Raw genomic sequence first — 19,045 nt, forward strand, 5'->3', positions numbered from 1 at the left:
ACACCTAAAAAAGACCTACTGTCTCATCAAATTTATAATACATAGAAAATTAGAAAAAAAACACTTAAATCTAGAATCCTGTACACTGATTCATCTATTGCTTTGGCTGTGGCATTTCAATGGAACATTTAAAAATAGTTAAGAACTTGGATGGTGTCTGTTCTTTATCCCTCCAATGTATTTTGCATATCTTTTCAAATGCCATTATTCCCTTTCTCAAAATGGACACAGGCTTCATTTTGATTTGAAGTCTGCAGAAATTGTATCTAATTTAGCTGCTATGTGACTTTACAACTTTTTTCAATTTGTACATGTTGTCGTTAAGACAGCTGTGATGCAGATGATTTATGTATCGGAACAATGCTAGCAAAATCTGAACAATGAGCTGAATAAAGAACTCTGAGAATAAGAACAAATTTCAAATTGCTGCAGCTTATACATGCAGTTGTTCAATATGTTAGCTTGAAGCAGAACTGGGGAATCTTGTAAAACAGCCCACAAGGATCATCAAGATTAACGCGGTCAGTTGCGTGTTGTGCTGCATTGCTATTCAGTGTACCTAACATTGAAGAAGTACACTCTGAACTGCTGTAGTTAAAGATCAAAGTCTTGGGGAAGCAGAAATTTCTGCTCAAAACCATTTCAAGACTAGGCTCTCATTTAGGAGATCTTCAGTAAACTTCCACATCCTACTCACTACATTAATGGTCCTCTTCATATGGTAGCTCCACATCACATCCAAGCATTGGTGCTTGCATATCTGTTCTTTGAGCTAGATAATACAGGCAGCACAGCAATTATTGTTTATCCACAATTACTCTGTGAGGAAAGTGGTGGGCCGTCCAGCTAATTGGTACATGACAGTGCTCTGATGCATTGCAAGTGAAAATTGCACAATTATATATGTTCCCATCAGAATGATGTGTATCAGTAGAACATCAAGCAACTGCTCCATAACAATTTTTATTTCAAAATGGTCATATCATGTTTTCAGCATAGAAAATAGAACTTATTATAGCACAATATAGGCCCTTTGTCCAACATTGTTGTTCTGACATTTTAACCTACTTTAAGGTCAATCTAACAGTTTACTCCAACATAGCCCTCTATTTTTCTTTCCTCCATGTGATTATTGAAGAGTCTCATTAATGTCCCCAATGTATTTGCCTCTACTATACCCCTGGCAGCACTCTCTGTGTAAAAAAAGACCTTACCTTGGGGACACCCTTATATTTTCCTCCAATCACTGTAAAACAATGCCCCTTAGTATTACCTATTTCCACTATGGGGAAAAAGTCTTGATCTACTCTGTCTCTTATACACATATCAAGTCACCCCTCATCCTCCTTTGTTCTAAAGAGAAAAGCCCTAGCTCACTCACTTATCCTCATAAAACATGACAGCATCCTGGTAAATCTCCTCTGCACCCTCTCTAAAGTTTCCACAACTTTCTTATAATGAGGCTACCAGAAGTAAACACAAACCTCTAAGTGTGGCCTAATTAGACTTCTATAGAACTCCAATGTTACCTCATGGCTGTTCAACTCAACCCTTCACTAATGAAGGCCAACACACCATATGCCTTTTTAACCACCTTGGCAACTTAGGGCACCACAGTAACATAGCGTTTAGCACGATGCTATTATACCTTGGGGACTTCAGAATTCAATTCTGGTGGCATTCTGTAAGGAGTCTGTACATCTTCCCCATGGAATGCGTGGATTTTCTCAGGCTGCTCCAGTTTCCTCCCACGGTCTAAAGATGTACACGTTAGGTTCATTGGTCATTATAAATTGCCCATAATTAGGTTAGGGTTCATCGAGTTTGTCAGGGGTTGCGCTGAGCAACTCGAGGCCCTGAAAGGCACTTCGTCCTGTGTCACTAAATAGATATCTAACTTGCACAGTAACTTTGAGAGATCTCTGGATGTAGATCCCAAAATCCCTCATGCTTCTGCAATACTAAGAATCCTGACACTAACTCTGTACTCTGCCTTCAAATTTGACCTTCCAAAGTGCAGGACTTCACACTTTTTCAGATTGAACTCCTTCTGCCACTTCTCAGCCTAGCTCTGCATGCTGTCAATGACCAGTTGTAACTATGACAACCTTCTTCACTATCCATACCACCACAACCTTCACTTCATCTGCATACTTACTAACCCACCCTGCTACTTCCTCATCCAAGTCATTTATAAATATCACAAAGAGTAGGGGGTCCCAGTACAGATCCCTGCGCAACACCATTAGTCACTGACCTCCAGTCAAAATATGCACCATCTGCTGCTACTCCCTGCCTTCTGTGGGCAAGCCAATTCTGAATCCATCAGCCAAGTTTCCTTGGATCGCATGCCTCCTGAATTTCTGAATGAGCATACACCTTACCAAAATCCATTTACACCACATCAACTGTTCTACCTTCATCAATCTGTTTTATCTCTCCCTCAAAGAATTCAGTCAGGCTCATGAGGCACAACCTGCCCTTCACAAAGCCATGCTGACTATCCTTAATTAGATAATGCTTCTCCAAGTGCTTATAACTCCTGCCTCCAAGAATGCTCTGCATTAGTTTGCCCACCAGTGACCTAAGACTCACTGGTCTGTAGTTCCCAGGGTTATCTCTATTAGCTTTCCTGAACAAAAGGGTAACATATACCACCATCCGATTTTTTGGTACTACTCCTGTGGCCAGTGAGGATGCAAAGACCATCACCAAAGGCACAGCAATCTCTTCCCTCACTTTCCATAGTAACCTGTGATATATCCCGTCTGGTACCAGGGACTTATCTATCCTAATCTCAGAAAGCTTCAAATGTTCCAGCACATCCTCTTTCTTAACATCAACATGTTCCAGTATATCAACCTGTTTTACACTATCTTAACTTTCATTAAGGTACCTCTAACTGATGAGTACTGAAGCTGCGTATTCATTAAGGACCTCCCCTACTTCCTCTGACTCCTCTTCTATCCCTGATCAGTCCTACCCTCACACTAGTCATCTGTCTGTTCTTCATTTTCTCAATCCTACCTGCCAAGGCCTTCTCGTGTCCCTTTGCTCTCCTAAGTCCATTCTTAAGCTCCTTCTTGGCTATCTTGGAACACTCTGGAGCACTGTCTGACCCTTGATTCCTAATTCCTATGTTTCTATCTTCCTCTTATTTAAATATTCCACATCTCTTGACAACCACGGTTCCATCACCCTACCATCCTTTCCCTGCCTTAATAGATAAAACTATCCAGAACGTCATACAAGTGCTCAGTAAACAACCTCCACATTTCAGTTCTTCATTTCTTTGAATACATTTGCTTTCAATTTAGGCTCCTAAGTTCCTGCCTAAAAGCACCACAATTCACCCTTCCCTAATTAAATAGTTTCCCATACTGTCTGCCTTTCCCTGTTTAAGGCTGTGCTAAAGGTCACTAAGTTGTGGTCACTGTCTCTGAAGTGCTCGCCCATCACGAGATCTGTCATTAAAATAGACACATTTAAACTCATCCAAATGGCTGTCCTATCCACTGCCTATCCTTCCTCACAGTCTCTCTACGTGCTGCATCTACTTTTACATGATTGCCCCACCCTTTGACTTGCCACGCTAGTTCCTATCCCCTTGTCAATGTAGTTTAAACCCTCCCCAACAACTCTAGCAAACCTGCCCACAAGGTATTGGGCACTATCAAGTTCAGGTGTAACCCATCTCTTTTGGACAGCTCATCCTTCCCCAGAAGAAATCCCAATGATCCACAAATCTTCCAGTCATTTCTGAATTTATTGGCAAACCTACTTTCCTGTGAAGAAGGTGATGAGCTGTTGTCTTGGACTGTTGTCTGAAGTTATCATAGTGCTGATGGGGAATTCCAAGATTTAACCTTGTAATGAAAAACATCAGTACTTTGCCTTTCTCAAGATAATGTGCAGCCTAGAAAGGTGATATTCCTTTAAGTGACATTAAACGTTATATGAGAGGACAAGGAGGCTTCAAGAACAATGGTGAGGCCCAGCACATGAATGTTGAAGACAATGCTGAAGAATTTTCAATTATGTCCAGCCAGAAGTGCTAAGTAAATGGTCTACCTTTGCTGCTTGAAATTCAAGAAACAAAGGCAAACCAAACTCAGCCAATTGATTTACTGCATGAAATAGCAAGAAACAAGAGGTAGATGCAGCAAAGGTTTGGGAACAGACAAGATTCCATCTTAAGTACTGAAAACATATATTCCAGAATTAGATGTACCTTTAGTTAACCTCTTCCATATAATTATAACATTGGCAAAAACCCAGAAGTGTGAAAAGTTGTCAAATAAGTAGACAAATCCAATCCAAGTAAAGACCTCTCAGTTAATCTACTCAGTCATTAGCAAATTGATGAAAGTTCAGTGGTGCTATTAAATGGCACTTGTTCTTCAAACATACACCAAAGAGCTTAATTTTATTGACCCAACCTCCTTGATGACAAGACAGGAATTGACTGACAAAACTAAAAGGAAAAGGCATAAAAGTGAAAATATTCCAACAATTTAAGTCCTATTTTAACACAAAGAAATTACATCATTGCAAGAGTTCATCAGGCCATTTTCTTTGACCTGTTATCTTCAGTAGCTTCATCAATTATCTTTCCATAAAATCAGATACATGACTGTGAAATTTTCAATTACATATGCAACTTACCAGTAACTGGAAAAAAATCTATGTCTTAAAATATCAACTATTACTTCCAACATGAGAGTATCTAATTGGTTTCCCTTAATGTTCACTGAACTTACCAGCACTGAAGAACTCCCAAATCAACTACTTTGGGTGTCTACATCTGAGGCTACAGGAACAGTCAGAATTTAGGTATCTTTTTATTTGACACACCAAAATGTTTCCACCATCTACAGGGCATGGGCTGGAAGTGTGATGAACATACTGTCTGCTTGCTTAGTTGAGTACACTTCCAATCACCAAGAAGCTCAACATAATCCTGGACAACACAACTGCCTTGATTGATGTCTGTTGGATCACCCTAAATATTTACTCCATCTGCTACTGGCACACCATAGCTATGTTTCTTGCCAGATGCAGCCCAAGAGTACTTTGCAAACCTTCTACTTCCATCAGTGGGTGAAAGGCAACGGGTGCATATGAACATCACCTCCTTCTAATCTGACTTGGAAATGTTTCACCTTCATCTTTGCTTGGTCCAAGTCATATTAAATGCATCTTCACCTGAAGGACTGTGATAGCTCAAGAAGATAAATCTCTACCACCACTTTGAGGGCATTGAGGGATGGGCAATAAATGTTGGCCATCTGAATGAAACCCACATCCCAAAATGGTAAAAGCGATGGGTTTCGAAGGTGCAACCTAAGAAGGTTTTGTGTGTTGTCACAGTGCCTTGTCTAGCATGCACAGTGCAGTTAAGATATACCTGTAGTGAAAAGTGTTGGATATGCAGGGTAACAACCAAGCTGATTGTGTTGTTCTTGATGTCTTGGTGGTTACTGAAAGAAACTTTAGAGCTGGAAAATTCTGTCAAAGTCAGCTTGTTAACTTGCACCAGTGCATCCTGTAAATTGTGCATCTAGCTGAAATAACACATAACAATTGTGGGCTTCTGGTTATGTCCCAGCATTTGTATTCTATAGAATGTGTTCAAATGCTAACTTGTCAAATGAGGAACTTAAATTCATCACAAACGAGAGAAAATCTGCAGATGCTGGAAATCCAAACAACATACACAAATTGCTGGAGGAACTCAGTAGGCCAGACCAGACTGTACTGAATGGAGTACAGTCAACATTTCAGGCGGTGACCCCTCATTTTCCTTTAAGTTAAGAATAACAGAAATGACCCTGAAGCTCTTTGGCTATCCATAAAACCCCATCTGGTTGACTATCTGCCAAAATTGCTTCTGCTTCCCTGTAATTAATCTGTCAATCCCAGGTTTTAATTGTATTACTTGGAAATTTCAGAGAAATTTTACAAGAATGTTGCCAGGACTGGAGGAGCTGAGCTACAGGAAAAGGCTGAATCAGTTGAGAATACAGGAGAATGAGGGGAAATTTTATAGAGGTGGACAGAATTATGAAGGATGTAGATAGGGTGAGTGCTTGTAGGCTTTTTCCTCTCAGGTTGGATTAGAGGTCATAGGTTGAGGGTGAAGAGTGCAATATTTGAGGGGCCTCTGAAGGGAAACTTCACTCCACCGTGGATGGTCCCAAGCCCATCTGTGAAAGGAGGAGTGCTGGGCATGGGGCTAGAAACCCCATTCTGTAAAAAAGGCAGAGCTACAGAAATGCAAACAGGTTCCAGAGACCTCATCCCTGGGAGAAAAAGAATACCAAGAAGATGGGCTACATCTGGGGACAAATTGAAAGACTGGCCTTGGACGGAGGACTCTGGTGAGCTGCTGTCGGCAGCCCATGTCCCAGTCAGGGTGATGGGTTTAAGAAGAAGAAGAGGGAAACTTCTTCACTCTGAGTGTGGTACAAACTATCAGTGGAAGTGGTATATGCAAGGTCAATTGTAACATTTAAGAGAAGTTTGAATAGGTACATGGATAAGAGAGGTATGGAGATCTATGGTCTGGGTGCACATAGATAAAACTAGACAGAAGGGCAGGCTGGTACTGATTAGATGGTAGAAGAGACTTACTGTGCTGTAGTGTTCTGTGACTTGTTCACTGTAATCTCTCCCTTTTAAAAATTTTAACTGCTGGTTACTTCCTGTTCTCACCTGCATGCTCAATCCAGTCTTGAAAAGTTGCACGAGTTGGGTCTGTTATGCTGTTGGCATAACAACAAGTTTCTCTTACTTCATTCTTGCAATTTTTCTCTTGGACCAGAAAATAATAAATCCTTATCTCAAAACATTCATTCCATAAACTAGAGGGGTCGAAGCACTCAGTGCTGTATATAATGCATTGTTAACAGCACCATTACTTGACATTCATTCAAAAAAAGTCAATGTCATTTTGTCTCTCTTTTTCTACTTCATACCTTGAATATTATAGTTCTTGGGAAGTAACAATGACATTGTTGACAGAGCTCCAGATGACACAGTTTAAGGACTTCTTAGAAACAAATGATAGAAGCTGTCACACTTGTCTGACTCATTACCTTTAGAAGAAAATTAGCAATTAAGAAAATAAGAAATATAGACTTATAAGCTTGGAATAAATTTAAGAGGCAGCCTTGTTGCTAATGGAATCAGTACACATATGTATGGCAGATGGAAACAATTCTATTTTCTGAAGAATTAGTCTTTTAGCACTGTATTCACTCTGCTGTGTTATTAATTCCTTTATTTTTCTGAAGTTTAATAAATTGTATATTTCTTTCTGCTGTAGATTGGATCTCTGCATCATGGACTTGGTTGTGTAAGTATTACTTTTTATTTTTATGGCCAAGTTTTCTTTTGAACTTCTCTACAAGATATCACCGCTAGTTAAAATAACTGACTTTAACACAACAGGAACAATGAAACTACTTGTGTACTGAAAATTTTGATAAGCATTTCAAACATTTAGAAATGGCATATATTGAGGCTTTTATTTTGCAGATGTCTAGTTCAGCCCTCCCCACACAGTTCTAATCATGAAAGAGATCACAGTAACCAGTTGAATTGTTGACTACTTAGATTTAATCATTTTAATTTATCTGTTCATGGGCTGTGGGTAGTACTTTTACTTCATTTGCCCTGGAGTGGTATTGAACTCTCACTGGAGCGCTGTAGTATAGCTTTTAACTTCTATATAAATAATTTCGCACTCAGATAATTGACTGCAAAAATGATCATGCAGATTGATTACCAAAATACATTGACAATAATCTTATCATTAGCTGTCAATCCATTGTGCTGGTTATTCATTCAACATAAATTTTTCCTCTAGCTATCAACATTTATACTGGAATTTGCTGTATCTCAGAGCTCACTGTATGTTATCTATTTCATAATTTTGGACTGAACAAATAACTGATCCTGCACCATCTTAACCAGTAAGATCAAAAAGCCCATTCTGAGGTGGCATGATCTAAACCAAAAGTGACATTTAGAATAATGAACACTATAGCCAATTCAGTATTGAAACAGAGTACTTTTTTAGTGAATGTTAGTTAAGTAATACATAGCTCGAGTTCTGCAGAGCAATTTTGGAATTTCTGTATTTCCCTGGCTATGTGCAGCTACCGAAAGTTGCTGCTCAGTTACCTATATAATTATGGTGAAGAGTGTATTAGATTTGCTATGTTAAATATGCCTTTAAGTGCTGTTGTTTCATTATTTTTGCATGCAAAGCTGATGAAAGTATACATTGAAACTTTGTTTCTGAACAGAAATCCTTAGTCACCAGTCAAAATAAAAGTTACTAACAATGCAAGGACCATTAAGGAAGTGTTTTTAGAGTAGTTACATGAATACCAAAAATGAGATGGTAAGAAGAGTAAAAGATCTGGATAAACAGGTTAGGGAAAGGATAAAAAAAATGTAAACAAAAATAATAAAATTTATTCTCCAGTGTTAAAACCTTCAGAAATAGGGCTGCAGTAGTTAATTGGCCAAAAGTTGTGCCAATAGCACTAAACACATGCCAAAACTGTGCTTGGCATTAGTTAACATTTTGTTAAATGTTATTTAGTTTGAAATGGACAAGGGAGACAACATGGTCAATGTTTCTATAGGAATATAAAGGACAGGTGGGGACTACACGGTTCCGGAATATTAAGTGTGAAGTAGAGAAAGGTGAGGTGGAACGAGTGATAAGGAGGATACATGTGCAGAGGGATGGTCTGACGGAGCATGGAGTTAAATGTGCAGAAAGAGTAAGTAAATTTAAGAAGGACAACAAAATTCAAGGGGCGTATAGCCCGGTGAGAGTTCGGGGAGCTGGGTTATGCACAATAGGCAGCGATTTAAACAGAGAGAGGAGAAATGGGTTAAAAATTCTATATCTGAATGCACGAAGTGTCAGAAATAAGGTGGATGAGCTTGAAGCTCAGGTGCAAATGGGTAACTATGATGTTGTTGGGAGAACAGAGACATGACTGCAGGGGGATCAGACCTGGGAATTGAATGTACAAGGGTATACGTGCTAGCGAAGGGACAGAAAGGTGGGCAGAGGGGGTGGGGTGGCCCTGTTGGTGAGGAATGAGATTCAGTCCCTTGCAAGGGGGGACATAGAATCAGGAGAAGTAGAGTCAGTGTGGATAGAACTGAGGAACAGTAAGGGCAAAAAGACCCTAATAGGTGTTACCTACAGGCCCCCAAACAGTAGCATGGTTATTGGGTGCAAGTTGAATAGGGAGTTAACAATGGCATGTGGCAAAGGAAATGTTGCAGTAGTTATGGGGAATTTCAACATGCAGGTGAACTGGGAAAATCAGGTTGGTACTAGACCCCAGGATAGGGAGTTTGTAGAGTGCCAACGGGATGCATTTTTGGAGCAGCTTGTACGAGAGCCGACCAGGGATAAGGCTATTCTGGATTTAGTGTTGTGCAATGAACAGGATTTGATAAGTGATCTTGAAGTAAAGGAGCCATTAGGAGTTAGTGACCATAATATGATAAGTTTTTATCTGCAAGTTGAGAGGGATAAGGGCAGATCAGAAGTGTCAGTATTGCAGTTGAACAAAGGAGCCTATGGAGCCATGAGGGAGGAGCTGGCCAAAGTTGACTGGTCGGATATCCTAGCAGAAAAGACAGTGGAACAGCAATGGCAGGTATTCTTGGGAATAATGCACAAGGTGCAAAATCAGTTCATCCCCCGGAGAAGGAAGAATTCAACGGGGGGGGGAAAGTGGCCACAGTGGTTGACAAAGGAAGTCAGAGATAACATAGCATTAAAAAAGTATAACAGAGCTAAGGTGAGTGGGAAGATGGATGATTGGGAAATTTTTAAGGAGCAACAGAACTTAACTAAAAAGGCAATAAGGGGAGAAAAAATGAGGTACAAACGCAAGCTAGCTAGGAATATAAAGGAGGATAGCAAAAGTTTTTTTAGGTATGTGAAGAGAAGGAAGATAGTTAAGAACAATGTTGGGCCCTTGAAGAATGAATTGGGAGAAGTTGTTATGGGAAACAGAGAAATGGCATATGAATTTAATAAGTACTTTGGATCTGTCTTCACTAGGGAAGACACAACCAATCTCCCAGATGTATGGATGGGCCAAGGACGTAGGGTAACAGAGGAACTGAAACAGATTGACATTAGGAAGGAAACGGTGATGAGTAGACTGATGGGACTGAAGGCTAACAAATCCCCAGGTCCAGATGGTCTGCATCCTAGGGTACTAAAGGAGGTGGCTCTGGAAATTGTGGATGCATTGGTGATCATTTTCCAATGTTCCTTAGATTCAGGTTCAGTTCCTGAGGATTGGCGAATGGCTAATGTTATCCTACTTTTTAAGAAAGGAGGGAGGGAGAAAACAGAGAACTATTGCCCTGTTAGCCTAACATCAGTAGTGGGGAAGGTGCTAGAGTCCATTATTAAAGATGAAACAGCGGCATAACTTGATAGCAGTGATAGGATTGGGCCGAGCCAGCATGGATTTACCAAGGGTAAATCATGCTTGACTAATCTATTGGAGTTTTTCGAGGATGTAACCAGGAAGATAGACGCGGGAGATCCAGTGGATGTGGTGTACCTTGACTTTCAGAAGGCATTTGATAAGGTACCACATAGGAGATTGGTGGGTAAAATCAGAGCTCATGGCATTGGGGGGAGGATATTGACATGGATAGAAAACTGGTTGGTAGATAGAAAGCAAAGGGTAGCAGTGAATGGGTGTTTCTCGGAATGGCAGATGGTGACTAGTGGGGTGCCACCGGGCTCGGTATTGGGACCACAGCTGTTTACGATTTACATCAATGATTTAGAGGAAGGCTTGTGAATAACATCAGCAAGTTTGCTGATGATACTAAGCTGGGTGGCAGTGTGACGTGATGAGGATATTAGGAGAATTCAAGGTGACTTGGATAGGCTGGGTGAGTGGGAAGAAACTTGGCAGATGGCGTTTAATGTGAATAAGTGTGAGGTTATTCACTTTGGGAGCAAGAACAGGAAGGCAGATTATTATCTGAACGGTGTGGAGTTAGGTAAGGGTGAAATATAAAGAGATTTAAGAGTACTTGTTCATCAGTCTCTGAAGGTGAATGAGCAAGTGCAGCAGGCAGTGAAGAAGGCTAATGAAATGTTGGCCTTTATTACAAAGGGAACTGAGTACAAGAGCAAGGAAATCCTTTTGCATTTGTACAGGGCCCTGGTGAGACCACACCTGGAGTATTGTGTGCAGTTTTGGTCTCCAGGGTTAAGGAAGGACATCCTGACTGTGGAGGAGGTGCAGCGCAGGTTCACTAGGTTAATTCCTGGGATGTCCAGACTGTCTTACGCAGAGAGGTTAGAGAGACTGGGCTTCTTGTACACGCTGGAATTAAGGAGATTGAGGGGGGATCTGATTGAGACATATAAGATTATTAAAGGATTGGACAAGATAGAGGCAGGAAATATGTTCCAGATGCTGGGAGAGTCCAGTACCAGAAGGCATGGTTTAAGAATAAGGGGTAGGTCATTTAGGACGGAGTTGAGGAGGAACAACTTCTCCCAGAGAGTTGTGGAGGTGTGGAACGCGCTGCCTCAGAAGGCAGTGGAGGCCAATTCTCTGGATGCTTTCAAGAAGGAGCTAGATAGGTATCTTATGGATAGGGGAATCAAGGGTTATGGGGACAAGGCAGGAACCAGGTATTGAAAGTAGATGATCAGCCATGATCTCAGAATGGTGGTGCAGGCTCGAAGGGCCGAATGGTCTACTTCTGCACCTATTGTTTATAGTCTATTGAATATGGTTAAGGGAGCATGAAACGAGGCTTATGGGCAAGATGAGCTCTGGGAAGCTGAGGGAAAGATGCAGAGAATTGAAAGAGAAATGTGAGTTCAAGGTGTGTGTGTGTGTGTGTGTGTGTGTTGTTTGAGGAAATCTTAGTTGAAGCTTGCCTAGGTGAGCTGGGTGGCCTAGGAGCCTTGAGCAGTTGAACAAATAGTATCAATCTTAGTGACTAAGAAATCTGTGAACCTCTAGCATTTATGAAAGGTAAATATTGAGGAGGTAAAGGAAGTTTAATGCTTTAGTAAAGGAGAACATACTTGAATTCAAATAGCATATTTCACCACCTCTAGGCATCCCAAAGTGATTTAAAGCTGATGAAGAAGTTACTTCTATAATATAGGAAATGTGGTAGTTAATTTGCACACAGTGTGTACCCACTAATGGCAATAGGATAATGGTCCAATGATTTGTTTCGATTATATTGTTAAAGAATAAAAGCCACTGGTGAGATATTCAGTTGTTTTCCTGTGAATAGTACCCCTGGGTCCTTCACATCTTTCTAAGATGAAAATAGAATGGCTCATTCGGAAGTGGAACGAAGGGGATAATTAGACACTCTAAAGTGAATGTTGAATAGTTTGCAGTTTGTAAGTTGTGAGCAGAGCCCGATAATCTTTTATACCAATATCACTGCAGAACACATTCTTTCTGAATCATTATTATTAAGCTTTGTTTAGAAATGATGATGATGATGATGACGTCGACTCAGACCTGAGAGGCCAGCGTTGGGCATTTTCATGCCTTACAAGGCGCAGTTCGAAAGACTGTGTGGGGCGCCACTCCTCGCGTAGACATTTCATAGTATTATTTTACGAGGCCGAGTTGCAAGCTCGACATCAACCCGATGCGGATGGAGAGCGCGCATGGGGGCGGTCTGTCACTGGATCGAACTCGAGCCTGGTGCTGATCTCACTGTGCCACCAGCCGACCAATTTCTTGTTTAGAAATGCTTACTTAATATTTCTCTGCTCTTGCAAATAGCTTGGATCTTATCCTCTGGGCAAAGACATGCTTCAGCACAGCACAGTTAAGATCTGTTTACATGTAATAGAAAATTAAAATGACAGATTCCTCGTTAATAAAATAATTATACATTATTTGATTTTGGAGAGTAATCTTCAAAAATGTGAAAGAAAACGTGTATGGTTTATAATGTTTTATTTTTTAAGAAGTACACATATATCCAAAACTTTTCAAAAAGCTGCCTAAAGGATAACTATTGATACCTTTTGGATGCTCAGATTGAAGATGGTATGGTGATTTATATACTGATACTTTGTAACACTAATGTAAAGTTCTATATTTGCTGTTGAAATGTTTTGATTACAAGTGTTATGCTTATTTAAGTCACAAAATACTTAGGTTTTCAATGAATCTTAGCACCTTGATGATTTTTAAATATAAATCTTAAAGATTTGTTAAGCATTTCCAGATTAATTGAATTGTATTTGCTCATCTCTGTGATAGTATTCTTGATTGAATATCTTTACTGATCTTCATTAATTAGGTACTTTCACTACCCCATCGAAGATTAGTCTGTTATTGCCGATTATTTGAGGTTCCAGATCCAAATAAGCCTCAGAAACTTGGCTTACACCAGCGAGAGATCTTCTTATTTAATGACCTGCTAGTGGTATGTAATCACTTTACTTAACCAAATGTATCCATTGGATGATAAGATTTACTTCAAACGCCACATTTTGCCAGTGTGTCAATCCTGTTTATTGTGAAATTGCTTTTTAGTGTAATGCATCATAAAGATTCAACTGATAGATGCATCATCTGGTAAACCTACTTTACACCTGTACTTCTAATACTTCTTGGAATGAAGTAACACATTCTTTTTCAGGGGTTCTCAATCTGATGTCCGTGGACACCTTGCTTAATGATACTGGTCCATGACACAAAAAAAGGTTTGGAACCCCTGTTTTAGATGAATATTGAGTTGAAATTTTGTTTCTAAATAAATGTACATTCACATAAGTGTAGGTAGTATATGGATAAAGAGGTCAGCATGGGTCAGTTTGTAAATTATTTCTGTATGAAAGTAATCAGCATTTCTGATCTTCTCATCAAAATGGTCAGCTTCATATTTGCCTGTATCATGTGCTACCTTCATCCCCCCCCCAATTGAAACTGTTTTTACTGTATTGTCACAAGATAATTTCCCACCTAATTTTGTGTGATCATATTATAGATGTACTTAGTTCCTTCATCAGATATTGATATGGATCATAACTAACTATGAATAACTGCTTACAGTTTATTACCAGAATCAGGTTGATTACCACGGACATATGTCGTGACATTTGTAGTCTGCAAGAAAATTAGATACTCCAGTGTATATCCATACCAGGCAATGATGCAACCAGTCACAATGCTCCATGGTAAATCTGCAGAAATTTGCTAGAGTCTTTGGTGACATACCAAATATCCTCAAACTCCAAATGAAGTGCATCTGATAGTGTGCCTTCTTCATGATTACATCAATGTTTTGGGCCCAGATCCAAATATATTTTTATTCATGAATCAGCTTTCAGTCCATGTTAACATATTACTCCACACCTAAAAGCCCTAATCATGTAATGACCTGTTTTGTAGCTCGCGAGGTCACAAGCATAATGTGACAAGCATAAGCATAATAATATGTCTTCCTTTTTTAAAGAAAGGGGCTTCCCTTCCTCCACCATCAACTCTGCCCTCAAACGCATGTCTCCCATTTCACGCACATCTGCTCTCACCCCGTCCTCCTGCCACCCCTCTAGGGATAGGGTTCCTCTTGTCCTCACCTACCACCCCACCAGGCTCCGTGTCCAACATATAATTCTCCGTAACTCCTGCCATCTCCAACGGGATCACACCACCAAGCACATCTTTCCCTCCCCCCTACTTTCTGCTTTCCGCAGGGATCGCTCCCTATGCGACTCCCTTGTCCATCGTACCCCCCGTCCCTTCCCAACGATCTCCCTCCTGGCACTTATCCTTGTAAGCGGAAGAAGTGCTACACCTGCCCTTACACTTCCTCCCTCACCACCATTCAGGGCCCCAGACAGTCCTTCCAGGTGAGGTGACACTTCACTTGTGAGTCTGCTGGTATGATATACTGTGTCTGGTGCTCCCGGTGTGGCCTTCTATATATTGGTGAGACCCGACGCAGATTGGGAAAGACCACTTTGCTGAACACCTATGCTCTGTCCGCCAGAGGAAGCAGGATCTCCCAGTGGCCACACATTTTAATTCCACGTCCCATTCCCATTCCGATATGTCAATCCATGGCCTCCTCTACTGTCGAGATGAAGCCACACTCAGGTAGGAGGAACAACACCTTATATTCCGTCTGAGTAGCCTCCAACCTGATGGCATGAACATTGATTTCTCTAACTTCCATTATGCCCCTCCTCCCCTTCTTACCCATCCCTATTTATTTTTCTCTCTTTCCCTCTCACAATAACTCCTTGCCTGTTCTCCATCTTCCTCTGGTGCCTTCAAATCTCTTACTATCTCTTTTTTCCATTAGTCCTGATGAAGGGTCTCGACCCAAAACGTCGACTGTACTTCTTCCTATAGATGCTGCCTGGCCTGCTGCGTTCCACCAGCATTTTGTGTGTGTTGCTTGAATTTCCAGCATCTGCAGATTTTCTCATGTTAGCATAATGTGTTTTACTGGTTCTAATATACCTAGGCCATTGGTTGCAGACTTCAGTTTATCAAACACCATTTTGCTTTTGTGAAAGCCGGTGTTGACTCTGGCTAAATATATATTTACATTTCCAAGTGCTCTTCTATCACATAATTAGTAACGAATTCTAGCAATTCCTCTTTTACTGTTGGAATGTTAACTGATTGGTAGTTGATCTGCTTTTTTTCTCTTTCTTATTAACAGTGAAATTACATTCCACCTTCCAGTCTATGTGAAGATTAAGGCTAAACTGTATCTATCTTGTGAAATAGCTTAAGATAAAGGCCTAAGGTCTAGGCTTTTTTTAAACATGGAAACTGAGGGGTGACCTTCTAGAGATTGATAAAATTATCATATATTATTTAAGTACTTCACAAAATTAAATTTCTCACTGATCAGTTTTCCACTGAGCTGCATCATCCTGGACCCCTCCTGCTGCCTGGACAAGAGCCAGTGATTCCTGTCTATCTAGACTTTTCCGAGATGTGAGGGGTGAAGAGTCTGGCTTTCTATACATTGCAAAGGTCTCATGATGTACAACAGGCTGTAGGTGGCAAATAGGCATGGGATATTGAACCTCTGGCAGCCCTTGCTTGCTGCCACCAGTAGATTTTTAACCATTTTTAAATGTCCTTGGTTGTTCAAAGGCATTTAAAATCTACACATAAATTTACATAATTTAAAAATATTTAAATATAAAATGTAAGAAACACTAATTACAATGTAACAAATAATTGAATAATTATATAGTTAAAATGAAATAAGCAAAGTGCTTATTTTACTATTTCCACAGAACAATGCTTTGCCAAGGCGGTTGCATGGGGTATAAATTGAAGATTAAATGTAAAGTACACCCAAGCTCTTTTCAGTATGTCACTTTTCTGCTGCTGGCTACAATAGTGAGTCCAGCAGTCGATGACAGAGTCTGATTTCTCACACCAGAGTCTCCTGCCTTTGACCATCTGTGCATAGAAGTTCAAAAATGTGCTGCTTCACAAATATCTAACAGCCATCATGTTTTGGCCCATTAGTTCATTGTATCTTAGCCAACACTCCCCTCTCCTTTGATACTGATGTTCATTAACTTTAGGGTTCTAGTTGAATTCTTAAATCACATTACCCTCAAAGTAATTATAACATTCTCAGACATTATCATGACTCTTCTCTAAGAATTTATTCATTGATGACTAACATAATCTTACTTCACAGTTGTTAATATGAAGGTTATTTTTTCTCTCCTTAACATACATTCAATATTTCTGTTAATGCAGAATAACGGACTGTTTCTGTTAACAAACAATGAGTGCAAGGAACCTCACAATAAGTTTATCATTTTTAAATTGGACAGAATGCTGATTTTAATTGTGTCATATTTCTTTTGCTGAAAAATTCCTGAAGACTTGATGCTAATTAGTTTGTCCTTTAGGTTTGGATATGAATCATCTTCATCCAGTTTTATAGGTTTTGGGGTGACTACAGAGTCCTATGCAGGACTCACAGAATGGACACTCAGTGTTCAGTGCCTTTGAACAAAGATTAAGAGTTTTAGTACTGAGCTGTTAGCTAGTGAGTGGATGCTGACATTGATTTGCTTATCCTATCAATATATTTGAAGGATTTTGTGGAGAAGGCATTGATGGTACTCCTCCAGTGGCTTTAAGTTGTCCATATTCTGAACTAGACAACTCAACAGGGTAACTATTGCTCCATGCGTGGTATGGGAACTGAACTTCCCTCAATCGCAGGACTCTGCAGAAAGGATACGGATAGCCCAGTGCATCTGTAAATGTGAACTTCCCACGATTCAGGACATATACAGGGACAGGTGTGTAAAAAAGGCCCGGAGGATCATTGGGGACCTGAGCCACCCCAACCACAAACTGTTCCAGTTGCTACCATCTGGGAAACGGTACCGCAGCATAAAAGCCAGGACCAACAGGCTCTGGGACAGCTTCTTCCACCAGGCCATCAGACTGATTAATTCATGCTGATACAATTGTATTTCTGTGTTATATTGACTGTCCTGTTGTACACACTATTTATTATAAATTACTATAAATTGCACATTGCACATTTAGACAGAGACGTAGCGTAAAGATTTTTATTCCTCATATATATGAAGGATGTACGTAAGTAATAAATTCAATTCAATACACCATGAGGTTGGAGCTGGTTTTCAGGTCTTAGTCTTGAATTTTTTTTGTTTAGTTGGCCAGACTACAGGCAGTGATGAATCCTGACATTTCATGTTTTCCTTTGTTGAGAGTGCTTGGGAGATTGGGAGGAAATCCTTTTTCCTGGCTGAAACTGCGTGGAGGGTAGGGGCAGGTGGGGAGAGATGGAAAAAAGCAGAAGCAGGGTAGGATAGTAGAAACACACACACAATGTTGGAGGAAGTCAGCATGTCATCGGTATATTTACGGAGGAGAATAAACAGTGGATGTTTCGGGATGAGCCCCTTCATCAGCACTGAAAAAGGGCAGAAGCCAGAATACGAAAATGGAGGGAAGGGAAAGAGTACAAGCTGGCAGATGATACGTGAGACCAGGTGAGGGGGCAATTAGGTGGGTGGGGAAAGGAGGGCTGAAGGAAGCTGGGATGTGATAGGTGAATGAGGTAAATGGCTAAGAAGAAGGGATCTGACGTGAGAGGACAATGGACATAGAATAAAGGGAAGGGCGAGGGGAACTAGAAGGAGGTAATGAGCAGTTGAGGAGAATTGAAGGAGTGAGAGGGTAGCCAGAAAAAGGAGTAGAAAAAGAGAGATGGAGGAGCAGGGTTGAGAAATTACCGAAAGTTAGAAAGATTAGAGCTGCTGCTTCCCCATCCTGATCTTAGTCTCATTGTGGCACTAGAGGAGGCCTTGGACTCGTGTCAGAATGGGAATAGAAAGTCGAATTGAAATGGAGAGCCACCAGGAGATCGTGCCTTTTGTAGCAGACACCCATGTGACCAATTAACGCTTACTAACCCACGTGTCTTTGGAATGTCGGAGGAAATCCATGCGATCATGAGGAGAATGCACACACTCCTTCCAGACAGTGGCAGAATTGAATCCATGTTACTGGTGCTGTAATAGCACTATGTTACCTGCAATGCTGCCATGCTGGTTCACGCAAACATTCCAGATGGGGAATATATAGGCATTATTTCAAATACTGATTACTACATTTCCAAAAGAATTTTGAAAGGTTAACATTAATAAATATTTTGTGTTATAAAATGTTTCCCGGCTGAAGTGAATTGATAGTGGTACTGCTTACTTAATAGTTAACAGTTGCACCTATAAGTAAATCATGTTTATCTTTTAATAGGTTACAAAGATCTTTCAAAAGAAGAAAAATTCAGTGACCTACAGTTTCCGGCAATCCTTTTCCTTGTATGGGATACAAGTTCTTCTTTTTGAAAATCAGTGTAAGAATTAAATAAACTCTCAATATGCACTTCCAAATTTTTTAAACCTAAAAATCTTTCAAAACACTGTTTATTTCTGTCAGTAATAGTTCTA

General features: G+C 40.3%; 1 protein-coding gene across 5 annotated transcripts in view; it reads left to right on the forward strand.

Annotated features, from left to right (window-relative positions):
* The window catches only part of iqsec1b (IQ motif and Sec7 domain ArfGEF 1b), a 518,432-nt gene that overhangs the window by 489,654 nt on the left and 9,733 nt on the right, over positions 1-19,045 (forward strand). For all 5 annotated transcript variants that reach the window (XM_063068138.1, XM_063068134.1, XM_063068137.1 and 2 more), the window contains 3 exons: positions 7,328-7,357; positions 13,366-13,491; positions 18,852-18,951. In XM_063068138.1, the coding sequence (XP_062924208.1) occupies positions 7,328-7,357; positions 13,366-13,491; positions 18,852-18,951 (256 nt within the window). The remainder of the gene's footprint in view (positions 1-7,327; positions 7,358-13,365; positions 13,492-18,851; positions 18,952-19,045) is intronic.

The sequence above is a fragment of the Mobula hypostoma genome, chromosome 15 (genome assembly GCF_963921235.1).
Source record: "Mobula hypostoma chromosome 15, sMobHyp1.1, whole genome shotgun sequence".
Taxonomy (NCBI): Eukaryota; Metazoa; Chordata; class Chondrichthyes; order Myliobatiformes; family Myliobatidae; genus Mobula; species Mobula hypostoma.